The sequence below is a fragment of the Loxodonta africana genome, chromosome 8 (assembly GCF_030014295.1).
Source record: "Loxodonta africana isolate mLoxAfr1 chromosome 8, mLoxAfr1.hap2, whole genome shotgun sequence".
Taxonomy (NCBI): Eukaryota; Metazoa; Chordata; class Mammalia; order Proboscidea; family Elephantidae; genus Loxodonta; species Loxodonta africana.
Window position 1 is genome coordinate 97,457,347 of NC_087349.1, and position 25,166 is coordinate 97,482,512.

At 46.6% G+C, this 25,166-nt stretch overlaps 1 protein-coding gene across 3 annotated transcripts in view; it reads left to right on the top strand.

Moving 5' to 3' along the window:
• Window positions 1–25,166, top strand: part of EEPD1 (endonuclease/exonuclease/phosphatase family domain containing 1) — a 197,755-nt gene that overhangs the window by 157,937 nt on the left and 14,652 nt on the right. The window contains exons 7-9 of one of the 3 annotated variants that reach the window (XR_010322753.1): window positions 11,536–11,730; window positions 13,494–13,758; window positions 20,907–25,166. The exon at window positions 20,907–25,166 is cut by the window's right edge and continues 14,652 nt beyond it. Coding sequence is in view for 1 of the 3 variants with exons in the window: in XM_003406949.4 (XP_003406997.1) it covers window positions 11,536–11,730; window positions 13,494–13,693 (395 nt within the window). In the remaining 2 variants the exon portion in view is untranslated. Of the gene's footprint in view, window positions 1–11,535; window positions 11,731–13,493; window positions 17,318–20,906 lie in introns of those variants that run through there. The other 2 variants (XR_010322752.1, XM_003406949.4) reach the window with 2 other exon arrangements.

The window sequence follows — 25,166 nt, forward strand, 5'->3', positions numbered from 1 at the left end:
TTGTTACGACATAGAGTGAGGTGTACAAGTACACTTCTGGTGGCCACACAGCCAAGCTGCAGGAAACGCCTTCCATCCCATTGCTTTTTGTCCCTCACTTCGCCCTGGAGGAGGGCATCATCTGGCATACATGAGTGCCCTCTGGTGGTAGCTTTTGTCATTTCACTGTAGATATTATTCCGGAGCCTTGGTGGCACAGTGATGAAGAGTTCAGCTGTTAACCAAAAGATCAGCAGTTCAAATCTACCAGCCACTCCTTGGAAACCCTATGGGGCAGTTCTACTCTGTCCTATAGGCTCCCTATGAGTCAGAATCGACTCAACGGCAGGCAACGGGTTTGATTTTTAGCAGCCATTATTCCATCAGGAGCCCTGGTAGTTCAGTGGTTAAAGGGCTCGGCTGCTGACCAAAAGATTGCGGTTTGAACCCACCAGCTGCTTCACAGGAGAAAGGTGTGGCAGTCTGCTTCTATAAAGGTTTAGAGCCTTGGAAACCCTGTGGGGCAGCTCTGTAGGATCACTATGAGTTGGAATTGATTTAACAGCCCACAACAACAACAAGCCATTATTCCACTTACCGGTTTGTCATACTGTGGTGACATGCACGTTGCTGTGATGCTGGAAGCTATGCCACTGATATTTCAAATACTAGCACTGGAGCACTGGTGGTCCCGGTGGTTAAGTGCTACAAACTCTGGTGGTATAGTGGTAAAGAGCTATGGCTGCTAACCAAAAAGTTGGCAGTTCGAATCCACCAGGCGATCCTTGGAAACCATATGGGGCAGTTCTACTCTGTCCTATAGGGTCACTATGAGTCAGAATCAACTAGGTGGCAATGGGTTTGGTTTGGCTTTTAGCAGGGACACCAGTGGTGGGCAGGTTTCAGCACAGCCTCCACACTAAGACTAGGAAGAAAGGCCTGGAAATCTATTTCCAAAAATTAGCCCAGTGCAAAGCCTATGGATTACACCAGAATATTGTCTGATATAATGCTGGAAGATGAGCCCCTAGGTTGGAATGCACTTAAAATACACAGTGGCCGCAGCAGTGGACTTAAGCCATGCCAACAGTCATGAAGATGGTGCAGGACCAGGCAGTGTCTCATTCTGTTGTACATGGGGTCACCATGAGTCAGGGGCCAACTCAATAGCAGCTAATAGCAACAGCAGCAGCCATTGTTACTGAACCGTATTTGTGACACGGAAAAAGATTTCCGAGTGTGTCAGATAACATTTGGTCCTATTTTAGGACTGTTTTCCTTAATGCCTCACTTGCAAGATGTGACAGAAACGCCATTCCCTGTGGTGACATGACTACCCTGAAGTGAACCTCACAGTGAGATGCATCAGGCAGGGTCTGTTGGAATTCAGCAGAACCTAGCTGGGGCCCATCTTTTTTTCAGATTTTCTACTTGCTTTGCTTGGAAAATTCTTATTTTGTAATTACCCCAATTACTAGTGTGAACAGACCATGGGGGGAATGTTTAAAATACTTCAAAGAGAAAACCTGTCCACATTGGCCCTGAAATCACCTTGTAGACCTCATTTATACACAGACAATTAACCTCGCTGGGTCCCTGGTGGCACAGTGGTTAAGCGTTTGGCTGCTAACCGAAAGGTCAGCAGTTCAAATCCACCACTCGCTCCTTGGAAACCCTATGGGGCAGTTCTGCTCTGTCCTATCGGGTTACTATGAGTGGGAATCAACTCAATGTCAGCAAGTTTGGGTTTGGTTTTTTTTTGGTGGGGGCGGGGGTTGTCTCTTGGGTAAACTTATTAATCTGGTTCAAGGAACTTGAAAGGAAGGGGCCTGAATATGACGTGAAATACTTAACACCAGGCACCTGCAACAGCTCATCTAGTCCTTACAACAATGTGTGAAAATTGATTTTTCTCCCCATTTTACAGACAAAAATGTTCCCCCAAGGTCACAGAGCTGGTGAGTACAAAGCCAGGATTCCATACCCAGAGTCATCAAGCTGCTTTCTTTTAGAACAGGGGCCAAGAGCCCGTTTTGTCTTGGTTTTAACGAGGCACTATGACTGCTCTGGATGTCAGAAGAGGGTCTGAAACTTGCTCTTGAATGTAGAGCAGTTAATAAGAAAGGAAGAAATGAAGTAAAATTGCTGAACAGAAGATTTCAAAGGGCAGCTGGAGAAGACAAAGTAAAGTATTATAATAACATGTGCAAAGACCTGGGGCTAGAAAACAAAAGGGAAGAACACACTTGGCATTTCTTAAGCTGAAAGAACTAAAGAAAAAATTCAAGCTTCAAGTCGCGATATTCTATGGGTAAAATATTGAATAATGCAGGAAGCATCAAAAGAAGATGGAAGGAATACACAGAGCCACGTGGACGTTCAGCCATTTCAGGAGGTAGCATATGATCAAGAACTGATGGTACTGAAGGAAGAAGTCCAAGCTGCACTGAAGGCATCGGCAAAAAACAAGGCTCCAGGAATTGACAGAATATCAATTGAGATGTTTCAACAAACAGATGTACTACTGGACATGCTCACTTGTCTGTGTCAAGAAATTTGGAGGACAGCTACCTGGCCTACTAACTGAAAGAGATCCATATTTGTATCCATCCCAAAGAAAGGTTATCCACCAGAAATGATCAGACAATATCATTAATGTTACAAGTAAAATTTTGCTGAAGATCATCCAAAAGTTACTGCAGCAGTACGTCAACAGGGAACTGCCAGAAATTCAAGCCGAGTTCAGAAGAGGACGTGGAACCAGGGATATCATTGTTGCTGTCAGGTAGATCTTGGCTGAAAGCAGAGAACATCAGAGAGATGTTTATCTGTGTTTTATTGGTTATGCAGAGGCATTCAACTGTGTGGATCATAACAAATTATGGATAACATTGTGGAGAATGGGAATTCCAGAACATTTAATTGTGCTCGTGAGGAACCTGCACAGAGACCAAGAGGTAGGTAATCGTTTGAACAGAACAAACCACTGAGTGGTTTGAAATCAGGAAAGTGTGCGTCAAGATTGTATCCTTTCACTGTATTTATTCAATCTGTATGCTGTGCAAATAATCGGAGAAGCTGGACTATATGGAGAAGAACTCAGCATCAGGATTGGTGGAAGACTAACCTGCGATATGCAGATGACAACCTTGCTTGCTGGAAGTGAAGAGGACTTGAAGCACTTACTGATGAAAATCAAAGACTACAGCTTCAGTATGGATTACACTGCAACGTAAAGAAAACGTGGACAACTGGACCACAACTGGACCAATAAACAACATCATGATAAATGAAGAAAACAACAAAGTTGTCAACGATTTCATTTTACTTGGATCCCAAGTCTACGCTGATGGAAGAAGCAGTCAAGAAATCAAAGGACGAATTGCATCGGGCATATCTGCTGCAAAAGTCATCTTTAAAGTGTTCAAAAGCATAGATATCACTTTGAGGACTAACGTGCACCTGACCCGAGCAGTGGTATTTTTAACTGCCTTACATGCATGCAAGAGCTGGACAACGAATACGGAAGACTGAAGAAGAATCGATGCCTTTGAATTGTGGTATTGACAAAGAACATTGAATATACCATGGACTGCCAGAAAAACAAATCTGTCATGGAAGAAGTACATCCAGAATGCTCCTTAGACGTGAGGATGGCAAAATGTTGTCTCACATCCTTTGGACATGTTATCAGGAGGGACCAGTCCCTGCAGAAGGACATCGTGCTTGTTAAAGTCGAGAATGAAAAAGAGGAAGATCCGCAAGGAAATGGATTGACACAGTGGCTACAACAGTGGGCTCAAACACAGCAATGATGGTGAGGAGGACGCAGGACCAGGCAGTGTTTCCTCTGATGAGTCAGAACCAACGCGACAGTACCTACCACGTGACTGCTCTTCCTTCGACTCATGGCGACTCCATGTGGATCAGAGTAAAACTGTGCTCCGAACGGTTTCCGGTGACTGATTTTTTCAGAAGTAGATCACCAGGCCTTTCTTCTCAGACTCCTCTGGGTGCAGCCTTTGGTTTAGCAGCGAAGCATGTCAACCACCTGCCCCACTCAGGGTTCCGTTCTTCCTCCTAGCCGATTTAAATCAATAAGGTGAAATGAGGTGTAAATAGTGGAGGAAAAGGAGTCAAGACAGTCACTGCTTTTAGGGAATATGATTGTCAGTTTAACAATCTTAATAGTTATTTTAAAAACTGCTAGTCCTAGTAAGAGAATTAAGAAAACTGTTACAGAATAAAATACAAAATTAGAACATTTTGTATATATTAGCAAAAAAAAAAGGTTGCTGTCGAATCAACCCCAAATCATGGTGGCCGCATGTGCATAGGATAGAACTGTGCTTCCTGGGGTTTTTGAGGGCCAATTTTTTTTAAGTAGATTACCAGGCCTTTCTTCTGAGATGCCTCTGAAGAGACTTGCACTTTCAACCTTTTGATTAGCAGCTGAGTGCATTAACTCTGCGCCACCCAGGGATTCCATATCAGCAATAACCAGTTGGAAAATATAACAGGAGAAAGCAAAGATCCCATCCATAATAAAAAATCAAAACATAGAATACTTAGACATATGGCAGTGAAATGAAGAGAACTTTATGGAAGAACATTAAAAAAAAAAAAAAGGATGACTAAATGGAGGAGCATAGCTTGATCTTGGACGAGAAGACTTCACTCTTCAAGATAATCCACCTGTACAAAATCTGTGTGTAGGTTTCCTGCAGTGGGTTTCAAACTGAGCTCTGTGTTACCCTTGCTGCGGGTCCCAGCCCTGGCTGCCCGTTGGGACCACCTGAGATCACCAGGCCCACTTGAGGCTGATTAAATCAGAATCTTTGAGGGTGGGGCCCCAATTAATATTTTTTTGAAGCTTCCCAGTACCCTAAGGGTTCTTGAGCGCCCTCGCCCACACCCTCTGCCACCACTTCAATCAGCAATTCTACTTTTACCCCCTCCATTTTTGGATTTCATTGTGTAAGTCCCATTTGAAAAAGAAAAGAAAAAAAATGTTTGAAAACTGCTGAATTGAGCCAGATCCATCTCTAGAATATATTGACCAGTGGGAGGTAGAGGCTGCTATGTAAAGTTACTATCATTTGTGTGAAAATAACTATGCTTGCTTGCACATATTGTGTAGAACTGTCTAGAAGGAGACACAGGAACAGGTAACGGCCTCCTCTGGCCAGCTGGGAGATACCCCAAAAACCCATTGCTGTCGAGCCAATTCTGACTCATAGTGACCCTACAGGACAGAGTAGAACTGCCCCATGGGGTTCCAAAGAGCGCCTGGCGAATTCAAACTGCTGACCTTTTGGTTAGTAGCTGTAGCTCTCAACCACTACACCACCAGGGTTTCCAGCCGGGGATAGGGATGTTAAATAAAGTTAATACGAATTTAATTTTTTTTTTAATTCACAATCAAAAATATGTAACTATTTTTAATGAATATGTAATAAAGCATTATGGCACTGGCTCAAGAATAAACAGATGATTAGATAAGGCTTAGAAACAGATACAGCATACATAAGATGTAAAAAATGAGAGATGTTGGCATAAGAATTCAGTTGAGAAAGAAAAGGACTTTTCAAGAAATGCTACTGGCATAAGTGGTTAATGTCTGTGGGGAAAATAAAACTAGATTTATTTCTTACCTTAGTGCTAAATCCCAGGTATATTAAACAGTCAAATGCAAGAAGTGAAATCATAAAAATAAATGGAATATTTGTTTAATTTGGGAGGCACCTGTAGGAAAATTTTGGTAGATTGCATACATTAAAAATATTTCAAACTTCTGTGTGCTTTAAAAGGCAAATGACAAACTAGAAAACACATTTCCTATAGATGATAAAGAGTCAATATTCCTAATATATAGAGTTTATACAAATGATAAATAAAACATTAGTACCCTCTAAAAGAATAGGCAGAGAACATGCAATTCACAGTTCACAGTAGGAAAAAACAGCTAGTGAACATATAAAAAATGTAATCAAAGGAACCTAAATAGAAAGAAGTCACCGTCTTCATGCATCACATTAATCTTTTAATGATAATACTCATTGTTGATGCAGAAAGGAGTACTTCCCTACACTACTGGAGAGAGCTGAAGTTGGAGCAGCCTTTGGAAAGTAGATGGGCAATATATATCAAGAACCTTAACAATGGCCACCCTTGTAAACTGGGACTCTATATGAAGGACATAAAGAAAGCAGAACACAAAGCATGGCTTGACAAGAGTAAACAGTGCCACTAAAAAGCACACAAGAGAAAAAGAATATGACATATAATTGACAACAATAACCAAAAAATGTGTGTATGGCCACATACGTATGTGTATAGGTAGGTATAGGTGCATACATATGTATGCGTAGATAGAAGTATATGTGCGTGTACATACAGATGTGTGTGTGTGCATGCATATATATTCATGGAAGACACCATTGCATATACTTCTCGGACATAATCAAACCCCTTATGAGAATAGTTTCCTGGTTTGAAGGCTTAGGACCTTAGTCTCATGGGATGGCTCAGTCAGTTTGCATAATATAGTTCACAAAGTTCATGTTCTGCATCCTAGCGAGGTGGGTAGCTTCTGGGGTCTTAAAGACTTGCGATCAGCCATCTAAGATACAACCATTGGTCTCTACTCATCTGGAGCAAAAGGGAAGGAAGGAAACAAAATCTCAGAGAAGAAACTCGTCTACAGGGCGGATAGCCATGGCCTCATCTACCCTGAGACCAGAAGAACTAGATGGAGCCCGCCTACTACTACTGACCATTCTGATCACCGCCACAGTAGATGGACCCTGATAGAACAGGAGAAAAATGCAGAACAGAACTCAGATTATTAAAAAGTTCAGACTTAGTGGACCAATTAAAACTAGAGGACTCCCTGAGAGTATTGCCCTATGAGAAAAAAAAAAATTTTTTTTTTTTTTTTTTTTGCCCTGAGATACTCTTTAAACCTTCAACCAAAACTATCCCCTAAGGCCACTGTTGTTGTTAGGTGCCATCGAGTTGGTTCCAAATCATAGCGACCCTGTGCACAACAGAACGAAACACTGCCCAGTCCTGTGCCATCCTTAGAATCATTGTTATGCTTGAGCTCATTCTTGCAGCCGCTGTGTCAATCTACCTCGCTGAGGGTCTTCCTCTTTTCCACTGACCCTGTACTTTGCCAAGCATGATTTCCTTCTCCAGGGACAGATCCCTGCTGACAACATGTCCAAAGTATGTAAGGAGCAGTCTCTCCATCCTTGCTTCTGAGGAGTGTTCTGGTTGTACTTCTTCTAAGACAGATTGGTTTGTTCTTTTGGCAATCCATGGTATGTTCAATATTCTTCGCCAACACCACAATTCAAAGGTGTCAATTCTTCTTCATTCTTCCTTATTCATTGTCCAGCTTTCACATGCATATGATGCGATTGAAAGTACCACGGCTTGGGTCAGGCGCACCTTAGTCTTCAAGGTGACATCTTTGCTCTTCAACACTTTGAAGAGGTCCTTTGCAGTAGATTTACCCAATCCAATGCGTCTTTTGATTTCTTGACTGCTGCTTCCATGGCTGTTGATTGTGGATCCAAGTAAAATGAAATCCTTGACAACTTCAGTCTTTTCTCCATTTATCATGATGTTGCTCATTGGTCCAGTTGTGAGGATTTTTGTTTTCTTTATGTTGAGGTGCAATCCATACTGAAGGCTATGGTCTTTGATCTTCATTAGTAAGTGCTTCAAGTCCTCTTCACTTTCAGCAAGCAAGGTTGTATCATCTGCATAACGCAGGCTGTTAATAAGTCTTCCTCTGATCCCGATGACCCATTCTTCTTCATACAGTCCAGGTTCTCAGATTATTTGCTCAGCATACAGATTGAATAGGTATGGTGAAAGAATACAACCCTGATGCACACCTTTCCTGACTTTAAACCAGTCAGTATCCCCTTGTTCTGTCCGAACAACTGCCTCTTGATCGTGTAAAGGTTCCTCATGAGCACAGTTAAGTGTTCTGGAATTCCCATTCTTCACAATGTTATCCATAATTTGTTATGATCCACACAGTCAAATGCCTTTGCATAATCAATAAAACACAGGTAAACATCCTTCTGGTATTCTCTGCTTTTAGCCAGGGTCCATCTGACATCAGCAATGATACCCCTGGTTCCACATCTTCTTCTGACACAGGCCTGAATTTCTGGCAGTTCCCTGTCTATATACTGCCGCAGCAGTTTTTGAACGATCTTCAGCAAAATTTTGCTTGTGTGTGATATTAATGATATTGTTCTATAATTTCCACATTCGGTTGGATCACCTTTCTTGGGAATAGGCATAAATATGAATCTCTCCCAGTCAGTTGGCCAGGAAGCTGTCTTCCATATTTCTTGGCATAGACGAGTGAGCACCTCCAGTGCTACATGTGTTTGTTGAAGCATCTCAATTGATATCCCATCAATTCCTGGATCCTTGTTTTTCTCCAATGCCTTCAGAGCAGCTTGGACTTCTTCCTTCAATACCATCGGTTCCTGATCATATGTCACCTCTTAAAATGGTTGAACATCGACTAATTCTTTTTGGTATAATGACTCTGTGTATTCCTTCCATCTTCTTTTGATGCTTCCTGCGTCATTTAATGTTTTCCCCCATAAGATCCTTCACTATTGCAACTCGAGGCTTGAATTTTTTCTTCAGTTCTTTCAGCTTGAGAAATGCCGAGCATGTTCTTCCCTTTTGGTTTTCCATCTCCAGCTCTTTCCACATGTCATTGTAATACTTTATGTTGTCTTCTCGAGAGGCCCTTTGAAATCTTTTGTTCAGTTCTTTTACTTCATCCATTCTTCCTTTTGCTTTAGCTGCTCAATGTTCGAGAGGAAGTTTCAAAGTCTCCTCTAAGATCCATCTTGGTCTTTTCTTTCTTTCCTGTCTTTTCAATGACCTCTTGCTTTCTTCATGGATGATGTCCTTAACGTCATTCCACAACTTGTCTGGTCTTCAGTCACTAGTGTTCAATGCATCAAACCTGTTCTTCAGATGGTCTCTAAGTTCAGGTGGAATATACTTAAGGTCATATTTTGGCTCTCGTGGACTTACTCTGATTTTCTTCAGTTTCAGCTTGAGCTTGTATATGAGCAATTGATGGTCTGTTCCACAGTTGGCCCCTGGCCTTGTTCTGACTGATGATATTGAGTTTTTCCATCATCTCTTTCCACAGATGTAGTCAATTTGATTTCCTTGTGTTCCATCTGGCGAGGTCCATGTGTATAGTCGCCATTTATGTTGGTGAAAGAAGGTATTTGCAATGAAGAAGTCGTTGGTCTTGCAAAATTCTATTATTCTATCTCTGGCACTGTTTCTATCACCAAGGCCAAATTTTCCAACTACTGATCCTTCTTCTTTGTTTCCAACTTTCATGTTCCAATCACCAGTAATTATCAATGCATCTTGTTTGCATGTTCAATTAATTTCAGACTGCAGCAGCTGATAAAAGTCTTCTCTTCATCTTTGGCCCTAGTGGTTGGTGCGTAAATTTGAAAAATAGTCATATTAACTGGTCTTCCTTGTAGGCGTATGGATATTATCCTGTCACTGACAACGTTGTACTTCAGGATAGACCTTGAAATGTTCTTTTTGACAGTGAATTCAACACCATTCCTCTTGAAGTTGTCATTCCTAGCATAGTAGACTATATGATTATCCAATTCAAAATGGCCAATACCAGTCCATTTGAGCTCACTAATGCCTAGGATATCGATGTTTATGCATTCCATTTCATTTTTGACGATTTCCAATTTTCCTAGATTCATACTTCGTATATTCCAGGTTCTGATTATTGATGGACGTTTGCAGCTGTTTCTTCTCATTTTGAGTCGTGCCACATCAGTAAATGAAGGTCCCAAAAGCTTCATTCCATCCACATCATTAAGGTCGACTCTACTTTGAGGAGGCAGCTGTTCCCCAGTCATCTTTTGAGTGCCTTCCAACCTGGGGGGCTCATCCTCCAGCAGTATATCAGACAATGTTCTGCTGCTATTCATAAGGTTTTCACTGGCTAATGCTTTTCAGAAGTAGACTGTCGGGTCCTTCTTCCTAGTCTATCTTAGTCTGGAAGCTCAGCTGAAACCTGTCCTCCATGGGTGACCCTGCTGGTATCTGAATACCAGTAGCATAGCTTCCAGCATCACAGCAACACGCAAGCCCCGACAGTACAACAAACTGACACACACATGGGGGCCTAAGGTCACTGTTAGTGAAATAACAGATTGGCACACAAAATAAAGGATATTATTGATGAGTACGATACTCCATTAAAATACCATCTATATATAGGACTGCTATGAGTCAGAATTGACTCGATGGCAGTGGGCTTTTATGTCCGAGACCAAAGGATCAACAGTTACTCTAAAGCAAAGATGAGAAGATAAGGGGCCAGGGAAATTAGATCACCAGAAATGGAGGAACCAGAACAGTTAAAGAGAAGGCTGACACATAGTGAAAAATGTAACTAATGTCACGGAATAATTTGTACAGGAATTGTCAAATGGGAATCTAATTTGTAAACTTTCACCAAAAACACAAAAAATATTATTTAAAAAGAAAGAAAGCAGGGGCACAGATTTTTGAATGAGATACTCCAGCATTATTTACAGAGGTGGGTATTGGAGACAACCTAAAAGACGGCCACCAACAGGACAACGGTGAAGTAGATTATGTCCATCGACGTAGTGGATGGATGCTATGGGCTTCTCATTGAATCCTGGGAAGACCTATCCTTCTCCTCGGGTCCACTGATCAGAATTTGAACCACAGGGAGATAGAACACACCTTCCATTCAAGGATTAGCTGCTGCTGACACCTCCAGCCTCATCTTTAACAACTCTCTTTATAGTACCTTATACCCAAAAGCACCTAACAACTCATAGGTCCCCCACCCCAAAACGAGGCAGTTTCATAATTCTCTGCCTTCACACAGGTTTCCCCTCTTCCTTGTTGACCTGAGAACTCATGTGCATCATCCAAGACAATCAGGCACCGTCTCCTCCAAGGAGCCTTCCCTGACCTCTCTTCCTCTGTACCATCCTGTACTCTGTACATATGTTTGCTTTTACACCTATGCTCCACTCTTGCCTGTCTTCCAGTCTGTCTCGCATTAGACTCTGAGCTCCTAGAGAGCAAGGCTTGTTTTATTCGTCTCTGAATCTGTTTGCACAGGTGGACCCTTAGCAAGTGTTCAATAAATGCTCATTAAGCTTTTGTTAAAGATCTGGGCAAGACCCTTAGACCTTTTTCTACTATGAGATTTGGAACTTACGAGCTTGAACTGATTTCTGCGTCACACCCCTCCTCACCCCCGTTACCAGATGTATTATTAAGTTACTCGTAAATTTTTAAGTTAGACTCTCCAGGGTTTTTTGCACAAGGAACTTGGGAGAATGAGAACTATTCCAGCAGTCCTAGCTCTGGGGAGTCAGATCAGATCATCGAGATGCCATTTAGATGGGGCTGTGGTCAGTGGTGGGCATTACTTCTCACCAGCTCTTAAATTCCTCTTCTTTCTTCCACTTGCAGGAGAAAAAGACGTGATCGTTTTAGGGGATTTTGGTCAAGGGCCAGATAGCAGTGACTATGATATCTTGAGGAAAGAAAGATTCTACCACCTGATCCCCACGCACACCTTCACCAACATCAGCACCAAGAGTCCTCAAGGCTCCAAGTCTCTGGACAACATCTGGATCAGTAAAAGCTTAAAGAAGGTTTTCACAGGTAAAGCCAAACCCACTGATTCCTTCTCCTGTTCAGAAACAGAGTTCGAAAAACCTGTCTGACCTGACAGCTCCAGATGATTGGTTTAAGCTGGAATCAGGAGTGATCTTTTCCCTTTTGTGGGCATTTATAAGGTTGTCATTCAGATCACTGTATAATTATCATTCAAACAGAGGGGATGTTGAAAATAATTGCAGAGCACTAGCTGACCTAGAACAGGTACAAACCAGATGTGCCCCAGGTGTGCTCACCTGGTTGTAGGCTAGCAGAGTCCTCATTCAGAGATGAGCTGATAACTTACCCTAATGTTAAGGACACGCAGTCTTTCAGCAGGCATTCATCAAGACCTGTTACCTGTCCAGTGCTGTGTTATGGAATGTGGTTTACCGACCCGCTGCCGATACCCTGAGGAGCAGCAGGTGGAGGTGGCAGATGTGTCACATACCGTCATGATAGGACGGGAGAAATGCTTATGACTCTATGATGACCTGGATGTGCTGTGTCACCTCAGCACTGAAATGCAGTCACACTTTGCTCCCGAACTAGTGACCTATTAGACATTTTTTCAGGGAAAAGGTAGTCTGAAGTACAGACAAGTTTCTCAACTCTGGCTGGAAACTTTACAAAGCACCAATGGGTGTATATCATACTTCCATGAGAAGTTAAAAACAGAAGTACGGATATCTGGACCCCACCACAAGAAAGCTGTGTGCAGCCAGGGCTGAGGACCTCAGGACTAGGATTTCCAGTTCTGGCCTTGGCACCAGCTGCTTCTACCTCTCTCTGGGCATTGGTTTCCCGTTGGACTCTGTCATGGGAGAATCCAAAGGGCAATTGCAGTGGGTCTCAGGGGGTATGACTTGATCATCAAACTAGGCAAGAGGTGATTTGAAGAAACGCAATGCTGCCCCGAGGAGAGGAGTCCAGCCCACAGCCTGTCCAGTTCCCAGGAGGGCACCCATGGAAATGAGTTGCTCTCACAGAGAGTGGAGAACCCAAGGTGGCAGGGCTGGAAGGAAAGCAGAAATCATTTCATCTGTCCTCTTCCAGTTAAGCTGTAGAAACTGAGGCCAGGGAGGAGGTGCCACCATCATAGAGCTGTGAGCCGGCTGGGCCAAACTTCAGACCAGCACCCAGGCCTCCCCTCCCTTCACCATCTCCCAGTAGATCTTACAGCAGCCTTGACATTGCTTATACTGAGGACCACAGCAATTGCTTTCTAATTGTTCTGTAATTTTCATAATTGTTATTTCATTGTTGTTCAAATACATCTCCTGTTTTATATATTTCTAAATCTTTATTTTGAAGTACCTGTACCTTCTCAGCCTGTATCTTCTCCTTATTATCTATTTTCTAGGAAGAATGTATTATCCCCACCCTCTCCCCTTAGCGTCTTTTGCTTTGCAATATAAGACTTTAACTTTGACCATCTTTATGAGACATCTGTCCCTGTGTCTAATGCTGAACTTGCTGGTCACATTAGAAGCAGGAGCCACAAATCACAAGGAGATCAACCATATGGGGATGCCATCTGAATGCGCGGAAGGCCAGGACTCAGGGTAGTTTTAGTGATTAAGTGGGTAAACCCTCATTTATCCAGAAAATCAAATTGACCAAGGCCTTCCATTTGCACAGGCAAGCCAGAGAACTGAGGGGTATCGTCAGGAACCTGGGCTTGCAGCAACGGGCCTTCCACTTGCCAGGTTGTGACCCTCCCTCATCCCCCTGACCTGATTTCTGGGTCTCTTGTCCCTCTCCTTCAGGTCACTGGGCCGTAGTGAGAGAAGGTCTCACAAACCCTTGGATTCCAGACAACTGGTCCTGGGGCGGAGTGGCTTCTGAACATTGCCCCGTGCTAGCCGAATTTTACACCGAAAAGGACTGGAACAAGAGGGAAGGCCCTCGGAATGGCAACGGGGTCACCTTGGAGCGAAGTGAAGCCAACATTAAGCATGAGCGATGATGACACCCAATCGATGTCTCACCCTCAGGCTTAGGGGGACACAGGAAAGGAGTCAGCCCTGCTGGGTGAGGACTGGGCCATGAGCCACACTGCCCTTCTGTCTGCCTTCTAAGAATGTCAGCACTTGGGCCTGACCTGCCTGCCTTCGTTGTGAATGTGTTAGGACCTTCATGGTGGGAGGGGCGTGAGGGGCACTTCCTGTGCCCGACAATGACATCAGAAGGCCAGTGGAGAACGGAAATGGCTTTCCTGTATGGATGGTGCCAACCTCAGCAGAATCACGCAGCTGTCTGCTGCTAACTGGGTTGTGACATTTTTCTCTCCCATCAGTGTTTCACCGAGAGAACAGTATAATGGAGGCTGAAGAGAAGCGAATGGGATGCTGAGACCTCTGAGGCCTGTTCGAGTACTGTCAGGAACACTCACCTCTGACCCCCAGTCTGTGAAGTTTGCACTGCACATAAAGCTTTTTAACTGTGATTGAGCACTCTCCTCAAATATTTTGAGTGGTGGTTTTTAGTTTTGCTTTGAAAAAATAAACAGAGATACACCTGCCTGTCTGCCTTAAGAGCTGGTGCTGGTCCCCTGCTCGGGCTCGCAGGCCCTCCTGACGCCTGTGGGTAGGGCCAGGGGCTGACGCTGTCCTGCGTGTGCACACCCCACCAGAGCCTGCACCTTGCAGGGGCCTTGAGACCCTGCATGAACTCCCTTTTTCTCCCACCAACTAGCCTGCGATCTTCATAAAGTGGGGAATAGAGGTGGGATTAGCCCGTCCTTCCTTCTCTGACCCTTTGCCAGGCCATCTTGTACCTTGCAGCACCATTTGTGCTTCTGGGCCACTGAGCTAGATTCCCTTCTGCTTGACGAGAATTGCATCAGAATGATACAATTTCTTCTCTCCACACACACCCCAATTTTCAGTTAGATTCATAGCCCAGAGCCTCCTTTGGTTGATTCTGAGGAATACATGTTGACTCAGGATACACAAGGACACTAAGCCTGGGTAGACAAGGGAGGGTCCTTCTTCGTGGTAGGGGACAGTGAGGGGAGGTAGGAGGATACACATGCTAGCTGCCACTAGGCAGTTAATTAGAGTTGGATACATTATCATACCATCCCCTTGGAGCAACCCAGGAGACCAGGAATGCAATGCCCATTTCACAGCTGGAGAGACAGGCTTAGAGAGCTTACCCTCTTAAAGGTCACACAACCAGTAAGTAAAATATTGGGATCCACACTCAGGTTTTCTGAGCCCAAAGCCTGTGCCCACCTATCAACATCATGCATCACGCTCATGTACCAACGTTAGGCTCACCCATCAGCATTGTGCTTGCTAACAATAATGTAAAGTATAAAAGGGAATGGTGGGGGGAAAATAAGCAAGGAAAGTCATCGTTTTAGCAGGCAAAAAAAAAAAGGAAGAAAAAAGAATTGTGAAAATGTTGAGTCATGAGCTTCAGTTATCTAGGTACTTCCAGTTTACTGGACCCGTATCCAGAAACTACCGTCACCCAGTCATGTAAACCAAGTGACATCTGGTCCTGGGGTGGCCTTGGCCATGGCAGGAAGTAATGCCCCATTTCCACCAAAAAAATGTTGCTGTCAAGTCCACTCGGACTCATGACAATCCCGTGTGTGTCAGAGTAGAACTGTGCTCCACAGAGTTTTCAGTGGCTGATTTCTCAGAAGTAGAAGAACGCCAGGCTTTACTTCTGAGGCCCCTCTGGGTGGATTCAAACCCTCCAATCTTTCTGTTAGTAGCTGAGCACATGAACTGTTTACATGATCCAGAAACTCCATTTTCACCAAAGGGGAGAGGACACTTTTGAAGCCACCTGGCCCGAGAGCATCACTTTGGGCTCAGAGGCCTTTTCTGGGGGCCCTGACGGTACTTGTGCCTCAGCTATGCCCACTCTGGGGTGGATCTCTCTCTAATAGGAGGGAGAGCAGCTCAAGCTGTGCCCCCAGGGGCATCCAAAAATGTGATGCTGAGCCTTGACGTAAAGCAACTGAGTTAGAATTAAGGTCCTGGGGAAGAAAAGGATGTTTCCTCGCCAAGTAGCTCTTCTTGCGTGCAAAATACGATCTGGCTGGAAGGATTTGGGGCATCTGGCTGGAAAATGTAAGCCACCTGTTCTGAAGTGAAAACCCCTGGCCACATTCACCAGCCAGATGCCCCAGATCCTTTCAGCCAAATCATTTCTGCACCAAAGCTGTTGGAGAAAAGGCTTCTTAAGCAAGATGAGGGGAAAAGAAATCCAACGACCTTTGGAAAGGGCAGTCCGGTTTGCAGCAGGGAGGCCGTGAAGCTGCACCACAAACACATCTGCCCTGTGGTATCTTCCTTTTGTGCTTTCAGGGATCTGGCTCCAGGGGCCGCTGTTCTTAATCTAGCCCTAACCTACTTTGGTTTTGCTTTTTTGTTTGTTTTCATTTGTTTGGTTTATATCTGCTCTTCTTTAGATCGTTTCTAAACCCTACCCTTCTCCAAAGGTCCCTGGGTGGCACAGATGGTTTTCGCGTGACTACGAACCTCAAGATTGGCAGCTGCAACTTACTCAGCTGTGCCGCAAAAGAAAGTCCTGGCAATCTGCTTCTGTGGAGATTGTTGTTGTCGTTAGGTGCTGTCTCATAGCAACCCAATGTACAACGGAACAAAACACTGCCCAGTCCTGCATCACCCTCACAATTGTTGCTATGTTTTGAGCCCGTTGTTGCAACACTCTGTCAATCCATGTCATCAAGGGCATTCCTCTTTTTTGCTGACCCTCTACTTTACCAAACTGAGTTGTGCCACATCAGCAAATGAAGTTCCTGAAAGCTTTATTCCGTCCACGTCATGAAGGTCAACTCTACTTTGAGGGGGTAGCTCTTGTCCAGTCGTATTTTTTGTACCTTCAGACCTGAGGGGCTCATCTTTTGGCCCCGTGTCAGGCATGTTCCCCTGCTATTCATATCATTTTCACTGGCCGGTTTTTTCAGACGTAGACCACCAGGCCTTTAGTCCTAGTCTGTCTTCGTCTGGAAACTCTGCTGAAACCTGTCCACCATAGGTGACCCTGCTGGTATTTGAAATACTGGTAACATAGCTTCCAGTATCACAGCAACACGCAAGCCACCACAGTACAACAAACTGACAGACGCAGCCAAGAAAACCCTACGGAGCAGCTAGTCTACTCCGTAACACAAGGGGTTGCCATGAGTCAGAATTGACTCGATGGCAACAGGTTTGGTTTTGGTTTGTTGTTGGGTGCTGTCGAGTTGATTTTGACTCATAGTGACCCCACGTGACAGAGAAGAACTGCCCCATAAGGTTTTCTTGACTGTAATCTTTATAGGAGCAGGTCTTTCTCCTGAGGAGCTGCTGGGTGGTTTTGAACCCCAAGCCTTTGGCTTAGCAGCTGAGTGCTTAACTTTTGCCCCAGCAGGGCTCCTGGTTTAGGTTTACCCCTCAAAGTTTCCTCCTCTGCCCACAGATGTGGCATTTTCCGCTGATTCCTCTCCTCCCTCCCTGTTCTTTTTTTCTCTCCCTCTTCTCTCTTCCAGGGTTATCAGAGAAGGGGCCTAACTGTGAAGTCACATTGTTGGAGAAGCCAAGGGGAGTCCCCTGACGCTAAACAGTTTCTGGAAGGGGGTGGGGGGGGGGTGGGAGGAATTACATGCCAAGGAAGCTCTTTAAGTCTCGGGCACCAAGTTGGAGCCAGGGCGTGCTCCTTGGGGCTCCCACTCACAGGAAGCCCCTCCCTTCCTGCTGCCTAATGGAGCCTTCCTCTCCCGCCCACTCCCCTCCGCACCCCCCCACCGCCAGGCAGCTCTTGTCCTCTTCCTACTTGGAAATAGTCAAAGCAGGGCCCACAGCCATCTCATCAGTTCTGCTGGCACCAGCCTGCCTGTGACTGTCAGCAGATTTAGCAGGTGGCCTGGAGGGCTGCCGGAGCCCTCCTCTCAAGCTTCACAGAACTGGGTCCAAACTGTGGCTCCCTCTCCACGGCACTGCTCTGGGGATGATGTCAAGGGAAGCACGTGGGCTTAGCCCTCAGGAGACAGCTGCATTCTTCCAAAGCCAGTGGGATGGGGTTTTCTTCCTGGCGTGTCTTTGGTTCTGATGGGTGCAGTCCTCCTCCCATGCAGATGGAATCCCACGCTGGGGTAAGTGAGAACCCAAGCGCCCAGGTGTTCAGCTCCAAGTCTGTGGCAGCAGCACTGTAAGTCTCCACCGTCTGTGGGATGGACGGTCAGCACATCTTCCCTGAGACGGCCACAGGGCTTGAATTTTCAGAGGAAAGGAATGAATTAATGACCTCAGCACCACTTGTTTATCTTAACTGAGCACCCGTTTTTAAATAATACATGACCATACTTATTTACTCTGTACTGGTCTAAATTCTTTACGATTTTAACTGCTTTAGTCCTCAGAAGGGATTGCAGGGTGGTGCAAATGGTTAAACACCCAACAGCTAACGGAAAGGTTGGCAGTTCAAACCCACCAGAGGTGCCTTGGAAGAAAGGCCTGGCGATCTACTACTGAAAAATCAGCCATTGAAAACCCTACAGGGCACAGTTCTACTCTGATACACATGGGGTTGCTGCAAGTCAGAGCCAGCTCCATAGCAACTGGCTTAGTCCTCAGGAGAGTGGGTACTATTAGCATTCTTCTGCTCCTTTTATAGGGCAGGAAACTGAGGCACAGAGAGGGTAACAGGGCAGGGCCATACAACTGGACTGTAGGAGAGCTGGCTGGCAGCCAGGTGTTCTGGGGCCAGCCATACCCTTCTCTGCTGTGCTATGCCCCAGGGCTGAGTATTCCCGCACACAGCCAAAAACAAACAAACAAACAAAAAAACCAAACCCGTTGCCTTCGAGTTGATTGCAACTCATAGTGACCCTATAGCATAGGGTTTCCAAAGAGTGGCTGGTGGATTCGAACTGCTGCTCTTTTGGTTAGCAGCCGAGTTCTTAACCACTGTGCCACCAGGGCAGTGGGACGTAAACTCTTACACCCACAGACTCAGAGTGGGTGGTCACGTGTCAGCTGAGGAGCCCAGGACTGTGTCATTGCTCAGAGGCCACAGGCCTGAGTTCTGAGTCCTGCTCTGCCATGTCCTAATTGCCTGGCGCTGCACAATCTGCGTATTTGATAAGTCTGGGTTTTCTTACCCAATTAAATGAGTATTACACCCCTCTCAGGAGGTGCGAAGAATAAATAACATCCATAAAGCTCTTGGAAAACCTGGTTGCGTAGTGGTTAAGTGATATGGCTGCTAACCAAAAGGCTGGCAGTTTGAATCCCCCAGCCGCTCCGTGCATACTCCATGGGGCAGTTCTACTCTGTCCTATAGGGTCGCTGTGAGTTGGAATCGACTCCATGGCAACGGGTTTGTAAAGCTCTTAGCACAATGCCAAACTGCAGGGCTGGTCACACAACTCCAGGGGGAGCCATTCACTTTAAATGCTCCAGCACATCCTATAGCCTACTAAGTAGAGGCATTTTTTTTTATATATAGTTTATTTTTTGTTGTTGAAATATACACAGCTGAACATACACTAATTTAACAATTTCTACATATATCATTCAGTGACATTGATTACATTAAGTTACGCAGTCATTTTCACCCTCCTTTCTGAGTCGTTCCTCCCCTATTAACATAAACTCGCTGCCCCCTGAGCTTCCTATCTAACTTCTGAGTTGCCGTTGTCAACTTGATCCCGTACAGGTAGTTCAGCAGCATTTTTTTTTTAAACTCCCCATTCTTCCCTCCTCCCAGCCCCTGGGGGCCCCCAAGAGGAGCTCGGGGAAGTCTCCAGGGCAGGGGCTGTGCCACAGAGCCCACTCTGACCACCTGGGTGTAGAGACCCCTCCCATCCGCACTCACCCTGAGCCTGCACTGTCCTTTCCTGGCCCCTTTCTCAGGGAAGAAGGGGTATGTAATGGTATCGCCCTGCTCCTCGCTGATCTCCTGCAGGGAGCTCTGCAAAGACAGTGCCCAGCAGTGGGTCCAGGAGACATCAAGGGGACAGGAGGCATCAAGGGCCTGCCTCTGAGGCCGCCTCCTTCCCTCTCTGCCCCTTCAGGCCCTGTGCCTGCTTGGCCATCAGAGGAATGCTCAGTTCTCCATCTGTCACCAGGTGGTGAGGGCAGTGTGGAACATGACCTCTCTGGGGTGCGGGTTGATGGCTAGGTGTCCACAGAATTCCAGAATACTTGGCCTTGGCTGGAACAGAAAACGGGTTTCTCAGGTTTCTCCAGCTGTTACCTGGATTCACAGGGGGAAAGGATAGGACCTTGTCGAGGAAGCAAGGATTCCTCCTGCTGGACGGCCTGGCTTGAGGGCTGCACAATTAAGTCCTGGTCAAGTCCACTAGCCACGGCCGCCTGGGCTCTGCAGCCTCTTCTCCCATCTCCTGCTGTCCAGGGAAGAGGAAAGCTTGCAGCAGAGAGGAAGGGGCTCATGGAGCAGGGGTGAAGATACTGACCACTGAGCCCTGTAGGAGGGGCTAGGCCGATACAAGATCATCCGTGGCCAAGCTGATACCCACCCTAGGACTGCAGGCGACTGGCCCCACAGGGTGAGTCTGCAGCTTAGAGAAGGCCCAGGTGAAAGTGCTCACTTGGTCTGTGGCCCACTGACAGTCCCTCCCCTAAAGCCCTGGGTATAAACTGGAATCTCTGGGTAGAGACTTACGTCCCAGCATCCTATGTGATCAGGGAGGTCAGGGCGGGGATGTGAACCAGGTCCTGTGCTACCCCTGCCCCCCCACTCCTCAAGGCACCCAACCTGATCAGCTAGGCCCAGCCACGCCCACACTCCTGGTCAGACTCAGCTTGAACCCAGTGATGGTAAGATGTCATGGGGATGGAGCTTGGGTCAGCCCTCAGTGAGTGCAACAGCAACACCACCATCACCATCTTCATCATCACCTCATCCCTCCTAAGTCTTTCCAGATTGCATGACCCCTTCTTCCTTGACCCCCACCCACCTCTCTCTGCAAATGAACCCTCTCTCACCCTGACAACTTTGGGCCTCATCAATTCTGTCCTCCCCTCCTCCCTGCCCCCGGGTTGGGTCCCCATGAGGACAATGGCTGGCATGGCCTGAGGATTTGCACGGCCTGGGTAGGGGTGTGGGCTGCCCAGGTGGGATCACAGTGGTGGCCTGACCTGGCTCAGCCTGACCTGGGCCACCCTGTATTAACTTGAGGTTCTTTTTGGCAGATGGCAGCATGAGGTATGAGCCATCATCTGAAACGTTGCAAAAGGGCTGAACTCCTGGGTTTCCCAAAACAACAAGAAGACATCGAGTGTCTCCACCCAAGTGAGTTGCGCAGGGGGCTGGGTCTAGAATGTGCGGGCCTAGTTACCAGGGTTCCAAGTTCAGTTGGGCCTGATTGTCAAGGAAGTGAGGTTACATCCCCCCCTTCAGATAAGACCTCCCCAAAGGCTTCTCTGGGCTTCTGAGTGCTCACCTCTCCCTCATGCCACCTCCATAACTGTATACGGTGCCACCAACACAGCCTTTCCCACAGAACTCAGGGAAGCCCTGGGTGCATCCTAGGCCCCAGCTTCGAGAACACAGAGCTGGGTTCACACGTGGTCTGTGACCCTGGACAAGACATGGTGCCTCTCGGGCTCTGCCCAGTCTCCCCACCTGCACAATGGAGATCATTCTAGGATCTACTGCCTAGGGACTTCCTCAGGTGTACATAAGATTGTCGTTGTTAGATGCCATCAAGTCAATATTGACTCTAGCGACCACGCGTGACAGAGTAGAACTGCTCCATAGGGTTTCTTGCCTGTAATGTCTCACAGAAGCAGATCTCCAGGTATTTGTCTCAGGGAGCCACTGGGTGGATTCTAACCATCAACCTTGCAGTTAGCAGCTGAGCCCTTAATTATTTGCATCACCAGCGTTCCATGTATGAAAGATAATACCCATAAAACCCTTGTGGTGGCAACACATGTAGCTCATGCATAAACTTAGAGTTGAGTTTCAAGAAGAGGTGGAAGCAACATGGAATACAACTCAAAATAGGGCTGGTTTCTGGTGGTGTGACCTTGGCAAAGTCACTTCCCCTCTTGGGCTCATTTCCCAGTCTGCGTTAAATGAAAATCAGACATCGTCACCCTCTGGTATAAAATCCTCCAATAACATCCCATTATTTTCAGAATCTGACCCAAGTGCCTTGTCTCAGACTAGGCAGCTTGCACCATGGCTCCCAACAATCCCACCTCCTATTCTACATATCTTTGTATAATCCCCTCCCTCTGAGTGTGTACTGAACTCAGGGATTTGCTTTTAAGGAATAGGCTAGGGCAAAGTGGTCTTGGCTCTTTCTTACATTCTCTCTCTGTCTCTCTGGGGAAGCAGCTGCAATGTATGACCTGCCCTATGTGGAGGGCCACGTGGCAAAGACCCAAAAGAGACAAAAAAAAAAAAAAAGACAACAAAGAGTGACTGAGGCCTTAGTGCAGCATCTCACCAAAACTCAGCCCTACCAATAACACGAAGTGAGCTTGAAAGTAGATCCTCCCCTAGCTGAGCCTCAGTTGAGACCACAGCCCAGTATCCTGAGACACTTTGAGGCAGAGGAACCAGCTAAGCCACACCCAGAGTTCTGGTCCACAGAAGCAGTGAGATCATCCATGTGTGTTGCTGTGAGCCACTAAGCTTTGGGGTCATGTTGTCACAGAGCAGGAGATAACTCCTCCAGGCAACCAGGCCCTGGGATCTGGGTCTGCCCTCATCCCTCCCTTCCCTCTCTCCTGCCAAGCTCCTTCCACCACGCTGGCCACTATCTAACCTCGTCTCTGGACAAACTTACTGCTGCCTTCAAGTCTCTGCACCAGCTGTGCCTTCTCTGTGTCTTACTGTCCCCAGATTTATGCAGGGCTGGCTCCCTCTTGTCATTCTGGTCGAAACATCATGGTTACCTCAGTGAGGCCTCTCGGACCCCCACCTAGTCACCCCCAGCCTTCCCTCACAACACCCTGTTTTATTTTCACTGTAACAGTTGCTTTTTTCTTTTGTTCTTGTGCATTTGTGCATCTCCCCTCCAGACTGTGAGTTCCTGGGGGCAGGGACCACGTAGGCCATTTTCAGCACTAATCCAGGTCATAAAATGGCACATGGCATGAGTGCTTGAGGGGCACGGTTGCTGAATGCAGAGATGAGAGGATCTTGGATTCCCTTCCCACCTCTGAGCACCTCAGATTGTGGAGATGTATACTAATAATAGGAGGTGCAAGTCCAAGGCAAGGGGATGGCCAGAATGGCCTCACGGTGACTGATCCTGGCCCCAGTTGCTTTAGCAAAGCCAAGAGGGGCACTACTGGCAGAAGAGGCTGCCGCCCCCTTGTGGCCAACCCTAGCACTGCAGCCCCAGGGAGGAAACCTCGCCACACAACTCACAACTTTGTGGTGTCCTCAAGGCAGTAGCTCTCCCTGACCCCAGGAAGCAAAGCAGTAGAACCTATAGGCTCCACAGGGGCTGTGAGGGACCTTGGAAATCTCCTTTGCCCCCTCTTTGGCTCCACTGGCCCTGGGGTGTCCAGCTCAGTCGTGAGGCACACTCCCCACAGCCAGGGCCAAGACTCTGGGCCCACTTTCACAGGAGGGCTCCGAGACTCCAACAGGTCCTGACCTTAAACCTGGACTTGTGGTCCTAGTGCCCTGTGTTGTTCTGTGTGACCCCACGTCCCCAATTCACCAGACCACAAATGGCAGGGAAAGGACGACTCGTTGAGTCATTTATTGTTATAGGCTCCTCTGTTAAGGAGCTAGTAGAGCGGATGGGGCTGAGCTGGGGAGGCAAACCAGTCCCAGAGAAGGGGATGAGCGCTGGCAGTGGGGATGGAGAGATGGGAGAGCAAGTGCCAAGGTGGGCCACACTGGTGGTGTCATGTGTCAGGGGGACATGGGTTGGGGACCTGGCCCTGCTCCTTACCAGTGGGGCAGCCCCACCCACGGCTTGTCCCTAAGCGTCACAAAAACTGGAGTCTCTTTCACCACTGTATCCCAGGAACATGGGTGTGGTAACAATTGTCTCGGCTGACTCATCTGTACAGTGGAATAATTTTATCCACGTCAGGCATTTCCTGACATCGGGCTGTCAAACACCAAGCGGGCAGCCTGGCACACGTGAGTGGCTCAGTAGTCATGGCGGCGTCAGCAGCCATAGGCGGATAGTGGCTTCTCACAGTCTTGTCCTGCACATCAGAACGGAATTTTGAGTGTTCCTGGAACTTGACCTTTGTTAGGTGTTATGAATTGTGTCCCCCCAAAATGTGTGTCCACTTGGCTAGGCCATGATTCTCAGTACTGTGTGATCGTCCATTTTGTCATCTGATATGATTTTCCTACGGGATGTAAATCCTACCTCTATCATGTTAATAAGGCAGGATTAGAGGCAGTTATGTTAATGAGGCAGGACTCAGTCTACAAGATTAGGTTCAATCTTGAGTCAATCTCTTTCGAAATATAAAAGAAAAAAGTGAGCAGAGAGACAGGGGGACCTCATACCACCAGGAAATAAGAGCCGGGAGGGAGTGCGCCCTTTGGACCCAGGGTCCCTGTGCTGAGAAACACCTAGACCAGGGGAAAATTGATGACAGGGACCTTCCCCCAGAACCAACAGAGAGAGAAAGGCTTCCGCTGGAGTTGGCACCCTGAATTTGGACTTCTAGCCTTCTAGACTGTGAGAAAATTAATTTCTGTTTGTTAAAACCATCTGCTTGTTGTATTTCTGTAAGTTATAGCAGCACTAGATAACTAAGACATTAGGTTAAAAAAAAAAGCAGGAAAAGGAACAGGTTTGGGGAGAAGATGCTGCATTGTTTTGGACCCGTTAAACTAGTGGCGCCTGTAGGACAAGTGTCCAGGCAGTTGGGATCAGGCTGGAGAAACCTGCTCTTCCGGAGTCTTCCATGCAGAGCACCTCCATGGTCAGGCCTGCCTCCCAGGCCAAACTGTGAGCATGTAGAGAAGCTGGGAGAAGGCTGGCCACTCATGACTGCATGCATGTCACTGGGCTGCTGTAACAAAGTACCACAAACTGGCTGGCTTACCACAACAGAAGCATATTCTCTCACAGTTCTGGAGGCCAGAAGTTCGAAATCAGGGTGTTAGCTGGGTCATGATCTCTCTGAAGGCTCTAGGGGAGAATCTATTGCATGTCTTTCTCTTAGATCCTGGTAGCTGCTGGCAATCCTCAGGCTCTTTGGCTTATAGCTGCATCAGTGCAATCTCTGCCTCCGTAGTCACATGCTGTTGTCTCCCTGTGTCTCTGTGTATCCCTTTCTTTATAAGGACACCCATCATGGGATTTAGGGCCCACCCTACTCTATTATGACTGCATCTTAACTTGGTTATGTCTGCAAAGACCCTATTTCCAAACAAGGTGTCACAGGTACGGGGCTTAGGACTTGAGCATTTTTGCAGGGGGAGACACAATTCAGCCCACCACAAAGACGACAATG